The 11,508-nt window shown below is 48.6% G+C and overlaps 1 protein-coding gene across 1 annotated transcript; it reads left to right on the top strand.

Annotated features, from left to right (window-relative positions):
* Positions 1-561: 561 nt before the first annotated feature.
* REELD1 (reeler domain containing 1) lies at positions 562-11,063 on the top strand (the record flags this gene model as incomplete). The annotated part of the gene is given in 8 exon segments (XM_081092770.1): positions 562-628; positions 2,454-2,586; positions 2,588-2,674; positions 4,336-4,525; positions 8,780-9,063; positions 9,568-9,631; positions 10,402-10,663; positions 10,666-11,063. Coding segments are annotated over 8 exon segments (1,485 nt in total).
* Between the last annotated feature and the right edge of the window lie 445 nt (positions 11,064-11,508).

The raw sequence follows: 11,508 nt of genomic DNA, 5'->3' as shown, positions 1-11,508 counted from the left end.
ATTATAGAGATAAGATGTTAATCCAAGCTACCATATGCCGTGCTGCCTGACCGTATTGGAATACAGGGTGTCTCGCTTAAGCAATAATGTGTTAAACAACTCTAGCTCACCCTGACCGTGGATAGCAGACAGTCTGTAATGAGTTCGCAATAGAGCATAATTATTTTCTTGTCTTATTTCTTCAACTTAAATATTAAATCTTCTTTTTAAAAAGAAGTGGTCTGGACTTTGAGAAAATTAAAGGAAGAAAGGTGATTTTATTTTAAGTGTTTAGAAATGAAACACTCCCAATAGCGTGGTGTGTCTTTGATCTTGACCTTGAGTGCTTGCAATATGGGAGGCGGCCTTCCAGGGATCTCGGGCTTAAAGGCAGCGAGGGACTCAGGTCAGTCACATTCACAAAGACATCATGTCATTTTGGTAAATAGCATCTGGATTGAAGCTGGTGTTTCCTGTGACACAGGGAAGGGCAGGATATGAGTGGCCACTGCCCTCACAGGCTGGGTCTGTGCCGCCCTCGCCTGGCTTCCTGCTCCGCCGTCTTCTCCCTGGAGCGAGGACATGCAGCCCCAGCACCTCCAGGCCCAGAGGCGGAACCCCCGGCCCCACCACGTCACCATCTACACCTGCAGGTCTTCCTAGCTCCAGATGGCACAGTGCCAGGAACCACGGGAGAGGCTTTGAGACACCCCAGGGAGCCTCGGGGCCCCAGTGACAAATTCCAAATTGGTTTGTCCGCCCAGGAGTTTCCGGGGCTAAACTCTGGCTTAATCCAAAGAAGCAATAAAGTAGCCAAAGACAAGCACAAAATATTTGTTATCACATAGCTAATCTCTCTATTGATACTCATCTTTACAGGAGGAGGGCACAAATAACGTTATTATAAACATTATTCTGTGCCCTAACCGGTTTGGCTCAGTGGATAGAGCGTCGGCCTGTGGACTGAAGGGTCCCAGGTTCGATTCCGGTCAAGGGCATGTGCCTTGGTTGCGGGCACATCCCCAGTGGGGGTTGTGCAGGAGGCAGCTGATCGATGTTTCTCTCTCATCAATGTTTCTAACTCTGTCCCTCTCCCTTCCTCTCTGTAAAAAAAATCAATAAAATATATATTTTTAAAAAATTATTCTGTCCTTAGTATAAGACATAATGTAGTTACCCTGAACAAACTTCATGTATCCTGTGTATCTGGATGTGTAAAATATACTTTTTTCCTCATTATTTAAAACTAAAATTATTTGAGGAGTGAAAGAGCATTTCCCACTACTTTAGTTCAGGGGCCTCCAAAAGCAGAGAAAGAATTCAAGTGCAGGGAGTTTATTTGGGAGGTGATCCCCAGACGTGCAGATGAAGAGGAGGGGAAGGAAGCCAGGGAAGAGAGAGACACCAGTAAGAGGCTGCTCCCCTCTCCCCCAGCTCCTGGCAACCTCGAATCTTTCTGTCTCTCATATACTAAGTGGAATCATTCAATAGTTGTCACTTTGGGCCTGACTTATTTCACTTGCTATAAGGTTTCCTAGGCTCATCCACGTTGCAGGTGTACCAGAGGTGACTGCATTTTAAGGCTGGAAAATGTTTCCCCGTTGCCCCCGCGAGGAGTTGCCCGATTTAGAGGCCCAGCATTAGTGAATGAGTGCTCCCCTCTTCCTGTAGTCCAATCAGTACGGCTATGATGACACAGTTTTAAGTTTATTTACATGACGGGAATAAAATGGTGTTTCATTTATAATTATGTTTACAATTATGTTCGAGCTTGTTTCATTTCTTGTGGAGTCCTTTCATAATTTTGGGTCTTGTTATCTTTTTATGGATTCACTGTAACTCTGTATATTTGTCTGTTTTGTATCTTACAAATATTTTTTCTCAGTTTACCATTTGTCTTTTGATTTCTTCCATATGCAGTATCTTTAAAAAAAAATAATCTTTTCCTTTATGGCTACTGGGTTTTGCTTGCAGTGGTTCTCAACCTTCCTAATGCCGCGACCCTTCAATACAGTTCCTCATGTTGTGGTGACCCCCCAATTTCATTGTTACAAATTGAACATAATTAAAGCATAGTGATTAATCACAAAAACAATATGTAATTATATATGTGTTTTCCAATGGTCTTAGGTGACCCCTGTGAAAGGGTCGTTCGACCCCCAAAGGGGTCGCGACCCACAGGTTGAGAACCGCTGGCTTAGAGAGAGAGGCATTCCTAACTCCAATGTATATATTTTAAAACATTGTTGTTAATTGTTTAATTCCTTGGCATGTGATTTTTACATTTCTCTGATCCAAATGGATATTATTTGGGTGTAAAATATCACATCCATTTCTCCCCCCGCCCCATGAGCTGTTCATTTTCTGGGGCTGGCCCCAAGCATGACGCTTCTGGTTTGGGGGACGCCCCTGTAAGGCCCGCACGTGGCGCTGCGCCAGGTGCGCTCACCTGGAGCGCGCGTCTTCTGTTGCAGTGACTGTGAGGAGCGGTCGTGATTTCCTGGGATTTGTGCTTCAGGCCCGGAGAGCGTCCGATCATCAAGTAGCCGGCCCTTTCCTGCTCGTTCCTCCTCACTCCGGACTGAGGAGCTGTTTGGAAGAGGCGGACAGTCACCCACGCTGACAAGTCCCGGAAGAGAAGCCAGTCCTTCGTGTGGAAGGCCCCTGCCCAGCCCGTGGGGGACGTGCCATTCCTGTAGGAGCCACGCGCTGCTCCTCAGTCACTAGCCTTCCCACCTCTCCGGCCACCTTATGACTGGGACGGGCTCACTGCGGCTACCCCAGCTAGAGAGCCTGAGCAGCGGGGGACGGAAAGCATTTGCCCCATCTCCCCTCCTTCCCATTCTCCGCGGTCCAGAAAGTGTGCGATTTCCCCTCCTCCCTGCGCACAGAGGAATCCCGGGCAACCTCCCCAGGGAATTCTCCGCCGAGGACCAGGGAGCTGCTGGTGGGAGAGCGGCTGAGGCAGACAGGCCGGTGGAGCCTCCGCGGCCCAGGGAGAGCCACTGAGGTCTCTGCCCCTGTAGCAATGGCAGCACCACCCCGGGGAAGGGCCCTGCAGGCAACCAGCTCAGAACAGCGCCTGGCAACAGAGAGCCCGGTGTAAGCTGCAGCATCGCCCAAAATGGGACACTTGCATTGAAAAAGAAAGAGCATTTCATTGCTGTTGTTTTTAGGGAAGGGTGTGTTTCCTTTCTTCCTCAGTTGCTTTTCCCCACCCCCTCGGGCGTGTAAGAGGGAGGCTGTGCCTGAGGGCGGCGGCACCCAGACCCCATGCTTCCCTCGCACTGGGGACAGCGACGGCGGAGGTCTGTGGCCCCCACCCTGCCTGTTCCTTTTCCATCCCTTCCTCATGTCCTAACGCAGCAGGCAGAACAGCACGGGGGAGAACCCCGGGCTCTGATGATTTTGCCACACGGCTGCTGGGGTGACCCAGCTTCTGCCAGGCATTTGGTTCTGGTCCAAATGCAGGGGTGTGTGGGGTGTGAAGTCCTTAAACCTGTACAGTTACTTCTATTTTTCCAAAGCATCTCGTTTCTATTTTCAGATTTACCATCTCAGCTGCCACAGGAACTAGTTTAGAAGCTGTTATCTCCATTTGGCAGAAAAGGAGCTAAGTCACTTGGTCAGAAGCGGCTCCCAAAGTCGCCCCACGCTCTCTCACCTCCGGTCCTTTCCCACAATAACCACCATGTGTCGAGTCCCCTACCATGGCTCTTCCGGGCACCTTCACTCTCTGGATGGCGAATCAATCACATTTGTGTAACTGCTTTCTGAATATTTGCAGTGAGAAAAATGTCACTTGCCAATAATCTGATTACTACATTGGTGAAATTTTGGGGAGGATAAATGAGAGAGTGTTTATGAAACTGATTTTTACTGGAGAAAGGCATATGTATTCAAAATATTGCTTAGAGTATTTATTAATGACTTATCTCTAATTTTCAATAGAATCTGCAATTACATAGAATTGTGCAATTGTACAATAGAATTATAATTGATGGTGTAATTCAAATAACAATATACCAGAAGTGGCTATTAATAAAGTCAAAGATAAAACCTTTTGAGTCTGAACAGTTAAAGAAGACACCCTTTAGTCAAAATGCAATGTTTAATGACTATGTTTATTGATTTGTGCTTATCCTCTCCTATTTTCATTATTCGCTGCTATTGAGTTTTTGTTTTTAAAAAGAATGAAGTCGCTCCAGGGGCAATGCTGTCATCTCTCTCTGGCTCTTCTAATTCAGACTTTCGTTCTTCTTCATCTGTTTGTTCGTTTCTTCTTGTCTAGTAGGATGGCCTGCGGTTTTATTTAAGGAAAACTAAACCCTTGATCACCCTGCTGTCTTTCCCCAGTTTATCAGTCGTCCAGTCATATTTCGTTTACTGGGCAAGGATCGAGTCGTCCGCTGTGTCTCAGCAGACGAGCAGCGGAGCCCCTCCCCATGGCAGCGCGGAGCGCGGCTCACTGCTGCCCACCCCGGGGCGGGGGCGAGGATGTGGAGGAAAGACCTGCCCCAGGTACCGCTGGCTGCTGTACTCACTAGCCGGGTTGGCATTCTAATTTAGAGTTACCTATTTTCACTTCAAAGTACTCGTTTCCAGTTTCTGCAACACAAGCAATAGTCACCTGCGTTGGCCGACAGCAGCAATTTGTGATAATGTTGTTGGTGACAGGAAAGGCTCCAAGTATTAGACCAGAGGGGTCAGACCGGACCTGGGTTCAGCAACCTGGGTACTTAAGTTCTGGCTAGGAAAGAATTCAAACTATAAGAGAACATTTATTTATAAACTCACAGAAATGGAAGAAGTAATTCGTAGAAGAAATGTACTGAGGAAACAAGTTAAAGAGGCAAAGGCAGGCCCTGGGAGTCTGGGAGTTAGGAAGCTAATGGTATTGTGCCTGGGGAGGCTGTGGGGAAGGTGAAGGGAAAGGCAGGGGCAGGCTGGGGTGGGAGGGGTACTGGACCCTCTGCCTAAGGGTTTTCAGGGTGGAGATTTCAGGGGAGGGCCAGGGGGAGATCTTAACAGAATATTCAGCAGCTCTCCAGGTGTGTCCTTTCAGGGTCTTGTCTCCACTGATTGGTTGGCACCAGGGCAGGGGGTCATTATTCAATGCAGCTGGTCCTGAGGTCAGCCCTGGGGTCACTGGTCTGGTTTTGTTGCTTTTCTGAGCCTGGAGCTGAAATACAACAGAGGCCTAGAAGTTATCTCGAGGGAGGGAGGAAAGGTCAGGGGTCCAAACCGCATGACCACCGGTATGCCAGGAGAGGAAAGGGCACCGTGCTGGCGAGGTCCCATCCTACGCTGTCCTTTACTAGGCACTCAGGACTATTGGCCCTGGCGACCTTGTGTGCCTGGCCCATCCTCCTTGCTCTGCTCATGTCCTCTCACTGCCTACCACAGTAAGACAGCCGTTAGCAGGTAGGGATGTGCCCAGTTGCTGTGTTTGTAGCAACAAACACTGTCCACTCAACCACCCAAATTAAGTTGAACCTTAGGGTGAAGAGTTAGAACTGTACAATAAAACAAAAAAATAGCAACCGCCTTCTGCCACCCCCAACTCTACCAATCATCACAATATTTCAGTGGTTTTCCTCAAACCCTGCAGAGGAGCTCAAGAAAGAAATGATCACTTCCCCTCCTCCTCCTCCTCCTCCTCTTTCTCCTCCTCCTCCTCCTCCTCTTTCTCCTCCTCCTCCTCCTCCTCCACTGTACGTAGATGGCTCTTGGCAGCCTGGGTTGGAGAACAGTCCCAGGAATCAGTCTGTTGATGGCAATGAAATTTCTTTTCCTGTTCACCATGTGATTTTAGACCCCACTGGCCCATGAACTTCTGAAACAAACAAATAAAACAAAAACATTAACCAGCTAGAAAATGCTTCACCTACCCGAAAATTACTGGTGCTTTGGAATTCATTTTCATTATTGAATTTTAGTTAAGTTCTCTGAACAGATGCACAGAAAACCTAGTCTTTAATCCAATCAATCCCACTTTCCTTTATTCTTTCTTTTATTCTCTGTTAACTTGTTATGCCCGGGATCCAATTTGAATCCCTGACTGCTCAGTCTGGTAGACCCAGGCCCAGGGCTAACCCGGGGCCTCCACCCCACACGCTGCCTTTGCTCCAAGCCGCTGTCTTCTCCCAGCCCCCAGCTGCTCCTCCAGCCTCTCCACCAGCATATTCCTAAAAGCGCAGCAAACCTCTCCGTGTGGCCTGAAGCAGGTGCTGCGAGCCCACCATGTGCCTGAAGTCTCATGTTTTATTTTATAAATCATGCAAATGTGGCTTTCTGATCTCAGGCATGCTTCCTTCAATGCGCCTGAGTAAAAGTGAGGCTTCAGGAAGGGGCCTCCTGATGGTCTTGCCACGTCCGCATTGGCTGACCCCGCGGGAACCTTGTCCCCGAGGGGGTCCAACCCTCCAGTCTGAGCAGCTGTGGGTAATGGGTAACGCCTGATTATGCTGCTCACATTCCTCCCCTCTGACCCCAGCCTGTTTTCCTGCCTCTTCCTCTACACCAGTGGTTCTCAACCTTCCTAATGCCGTGGCCCTTTAATCCAGTTCCTCATGTTGTGGTGACCCCCAATTTCATTGTTACAAATTGAACATAATTAAAGCATAGTGATTAATCACAAAAACAATATGTAATTATATATGTGTTTTCCGATGGTCTTAGGCGACCCCTGTGAAAGCGTTGTTTGACCCCCAAAAGGGTCGCGACCCACAGGTTGAGAACCGCTGCTCTACATAAACCCTAGTGTTTCTCAAAGGATAAAGGAGTGTGTGTGTGTGTGTGTGTGTGTGTGTGTGTGTGTATGTTGGGGGAGGTGTCATTCATCTAACAAAATGAAATAGATTTCTTAACCATAAGACGACCTCAACAGGCCAGTGGGACTTATGAATTTTCACATTGGGAAGATAGCATGTTGTATTTCTCAAACGTTTCCCAACAGACCCTTGGGACCCTTCGGGGTCCTGCCCGACCTCATTTGACATGACCTACTTTTATGTCTCCATGTTTTGCCTTCCGACATTTCCTCAAACCGGACTGTGCCTCATGATGATCTATTTATCTTCCAAGGGGCAGTTCAGATATCTTCTTTGTGAAACTTTTCCCATTCTCCTTAGTAGGCGGATGTAACTGCTTCCTTAGCTCTGGTGTTAAAGCTATCGCCACAATGTCGTTGATAAGATTGGACATCTAAGAGCCTCTCCTAGATTTCAGTTCAGAAACAAATCACCCCTTCTGAACCTGTGGCAGTGCCCAGCACACAGTGGGCCCGCAGATGTCTGAGTGCATTCAGAGTTCAGGTGGGAGTTTTACACTGTCAAGAATTTTTGTCATACCTCTGTGTTAGGTTTATTGATTTTTCACCTCATTCTCAATGTTTTTGAGTGATGAAGTCAATGGAACAAAGTAGCACCCACTCCCCCGCCAAATAAAAAGATTCGACTCAACCCAGTTGGAGCCCTGGGCAGGGAAACTTTGCCAACACTTTGTGAGAACCCCATCACCATCATCCTAGCCATCGAGGAGGAAGGCCCTCGGCACCATGTGTCTGTGCCAGGAGGGCGTCATGCTCCTTCAACGACCCACATCACCCCCTCGACATCACGTGCTGCCGGGACTGCTGTTGGTCCCATTTTGCAAATGAAGAAACTGATGCTCTGGGAGGGCCTGCCCAAAGCCTCCAGCAATTAGCAGAGTGGAGAGCACAATCCCAGTGGTTCTCAACCTTCTGGCCCTTTAAATACAGTTCCTCATGTTGTGACCCAACCATAAAATTATTCTCGTTGCTACTTCATAACTGTAATGTTGCTACTGTTATGAATCGTAATGTAAATATCTGATATGCAGGATGGTCTTAGGCTTCCCCTGTGAAAGGGTCGTTCGACCAAAGGGGTCGCACCCACAGGTTGAGAACCGCTGATCCAGACAATAATCTGACTGTGAAACCCACACTGGCTCACTGCACTCTGTGCAGCTATTTCTGATGCTGGGCTGTCGTGTTAGCCGGTCACAGAGGGGACATGAGACAGTGGAGGGCAGTGCAGGGCAGTGATCTCACAGCAGAGGCTAAAGTCACTGCCAGAGCCCGAAAACTTCGTGTTACTAACATGGCTAGAAAGATCGAGGGCTGTTCAACATCTGATTTATGAGATTTCACTTTTTTTTCTAGCTAGAAGCAGGTTTTGGCAGAGATGAGAAAAAATGCAGTGGTTTCCATATTCCCTGATTGGTGATTTAGGAATACACAAGCCCAGAAGTCCAGCAATTTACTCTAAAAAGAGCTAAGAAATGGAGTGCTTCACTCTGGCTGGTGTCGCTCAGTGGTTACAGCATTAGCCCATGCACCAAAGGGTCGTGGATTTGATTCCCGGTCAAGGGCCAGTACTTGGGTTGCAGGTTCAATGCCCAGCCCCAATTGGGGTGTTTGCGGAAGGCAACCAATCGATGTTTCTCCTCCCCCCCCCCACCCCCACCCTCCCTCTCTTCCGCTCACTCTAAAAATCAATGAAAAAAATATCCTCAGGTAAGGATTAACAAAAAGAGAAATGGAGTGCTTTGTTGCTTGGTCAGGGCTTGTATTACTGGCTTGTATTACTTGTATTTTATATTAACACTTCTGAGTGGCTCACACTTAATGGTCTGTCCTCAAGGCACATCAAAGTCTCGAGTATTTGCCCATTATCGCCGCTGCTGGTGCTGATCAATGCCACGAAACGCTCTCCCTCTCTTTGTAGTGTCTGTGGGCCTCTGTTTAGCTCCCAGTCTCCCTGTCACTCTTGGGCAGCAGCGCACAGATACTCTTGCTGTTGCCCTCGCTGGGGCTGCAGAAGAGGACAGCTTTGATCCTGTTCCTGCCAGTACTGCGGTGTCAGAGTGTCCTGGGGATGCAGAGGCTGTGTTCCAACCATCCTCACACACAGCTACTGCAGACAGCCGTGGCCGGCCAGCCGGCGGGGACAGCAACCCAACCTTAGAACCCTCCCTGGATGTCCGCCAGCTGGAGAGGCTCGTGGCCCTCAGGAGATTGTCCACCGAGGGCTTTGCTTCCAGCCCTAGTATCCACCACAGGTAATGGGCCAGGGGGTGGGCCAGTCAGTAATTTTGTGGGATGACTCCACACACAAGGGTGCTGAGGAAATGTGAACTTCTTGGAGTCAGACAGAAAAAGATCTCAACCATAGTTATTCTTCAATGTATGAGAAACGCTGATTGTAGAAGGGCTACTGGTCAAAAGAGCTGGGTATAATAATCACCTGGGCAAAGTGTACTCTCTTGGACAGAGTGAGGGCTCTGACATGCTGCTATAAATAAAATGAAACATAAATATAAGTTTTATATTTTACACATATGTATTTATAATATATAAATATACACTTATATAAAGTAATAGATAAAAATGGTCAGTGAGTTCTTTGCTGCCATCCTCACTCACCTCTTTCCCCATTCAGCCCCCAACTCCAAACTCGGGCATCTTTCAAGGCAATCTGACTTTATCAGTATACACAACAGTGATAGGAAAAATTGCGTTTTGATCTAGTGACCTCTTCTCAGCACCTCCATTCTTCCCTTTAGGACTCAGGATGATCCAAGCTTCAATTCATCAGAAACTTGCCTGTCCTCAGATAGGAATGAACAGGTAACAGCCTGAGTTGTGCATGGAGGGTGAGGTCAGTATTTTGAACTCAGAGTGGGAAGGTCCAGGCTGGGAGATAAGAGCTACTAGCCTAATAGCCAAGGCTAGATAGAAGGAGGCAAGGGTAAAATGTATACACAGCATCATTCTACCAACCAATACCAGCCTTTGTCTCTGAAGTTATTGGCAATTGTAGAAATTGATGGTTTTAGTGATTTATTTTTCCACTCAGCTTGGTTAATAATTCCTCTCTCCTCCCTGCCCCCAACCCCTGCTTCATAACAATGGCCTTATAAGACCATGCATAGTCCCAGAGGTTGGATAAATGGCCAATATAAAATAGACGTATCCAGTGAATTAATGTTCATTCGAGGTCTTAAAAGGAACACAAAGTGAAATGTGGTATAATATTCTTACTCAGATTTATCAGATTAAATGGTCCCGCTTACGTGGGTGTTAGCAGAAAAAGGTAGCTCACAGCTGTCGGCCACTGGCGATGACAACCATCCACATCGGTCTGGAAGCCACCCCAAGTGTGTTCTGGTAACTGGCCGCCGTGCTCTCTGTGGGGTTTCCATTAGCCACCCCGTCCCATCAATAACACGTGCATATTTATCTAGTCGGGCTATTTACTCTGAGCTCTTGTAGGAGCAGGCACAAGACGGGGCTTTCAGCTGCTGCTTGGAATTCTTTCAAGAGCACAGATTGGCTGCAATGTTCAGTGGCATCTTGGGTGAAGACCAGCCCCTCTGACTTCCCCTCTGCTTTTCTAGGACAAGGTGGAGGCCTCTAACAGGACCGTGATGAGGCCTTGCATGGACACCATCCATCTTACCTACCCTCAGCGCCTCTGGTCTTCTGGAACGCTGGCTGGGGCTGGGGCTGGGGCTGGGGCTGGGGCTGGGGCAGCCAACCCAACACTTGTCTCCCACACCTCGGCCTCTCCCGGGCCACTCACTACTGCTGGCCAATTGGAGGCAGCTGGGGCCTCTGCCAGCTTTTTGCCTCAGTCAAAGCATGAGGAGCTCAGAGGAGGGGGGGGAATGGAGAGGGCAGAGTGGGCTACCCCAGGAAGACCCACCCAAGGCCCGAGGCCGGGCAAGAGGGAGCCCATGCCCCTTCAGGGATCCAGCTCCAGACTCTCCAACTGGGAATCCTGCTTTGCCTTTTGGCCACCTTGGGCATGGTGTTGGCTGCTGGCCTTTGCTATCTGCACACCCAGTATTGCCACAAGCGGACAGGGGTGTCCTTCAGGGAGCCTGCAGGGGGTGCGATTGCCAGGAGTGACGGGGGTGAGGCTGTGCATGCCAGGCAGCTTGGAGAGAACAGCTGTGTCCTGGTTGAAGCTGAATACAACTGGATCACCCCCTCTGTGGATGGCAAGAAAACAGTCCTCGGAGAAGCCGTCGTCTCAGCCTCTCAGGGGCCTTCTTAGACCCTGTAGTGCCTCAGAACCGAGCTAATGAGAAGAGCTGGGGAGCACAGGGCCCGCTGGGTGCTGTCAGCTCGCGGTTAGTGCAGGAAGCACGGAGTCCTTCCCGAGCTTTGTTGTTTCAACAACTGTATTTAGCTGCTTTTTCTTCTTTTGCAATTAGACGTCCTGTTTGAAGAGTTGAACTCAACACAATGAATATTGTATAACCTGCTCATTAACTAGACTCCAGTGGCCTCTCGGCTTCCTCTGTTGCCTTAAGGAACCCACAGACATAAAGATTGTGTCCCTCCCCCTTGTGTCAGCCTCATCTCCTCTAACTCTTAAAAAAAAAAAAAAGGAAAGTGGGGTTGCGTCTCTTGCAAGAGAAAGAACTGTAACTCTCGCTTCACACATCCAAACCACCCGCAAAGAACTAGAGTTCAGACCCGGCTCTGATCATTGGGCG

Source organism: Myotis nattereri, assembly GCF_964212035.1.
Source record: "Myotis nattereri genome assembly, chromosome: 5".
In the NCBI taxonomy this organism is placed as follows: Eukaryota; Metazoa; Chordata; class Mammalia; order Chiroptera; family Vespertilionidae; genus Myotis; species Myotis nattereri.
Note: the sequence above shows the minus strand (reverse complement) of the source record. Positions and strands in the feature narration are given on the sequence as shown.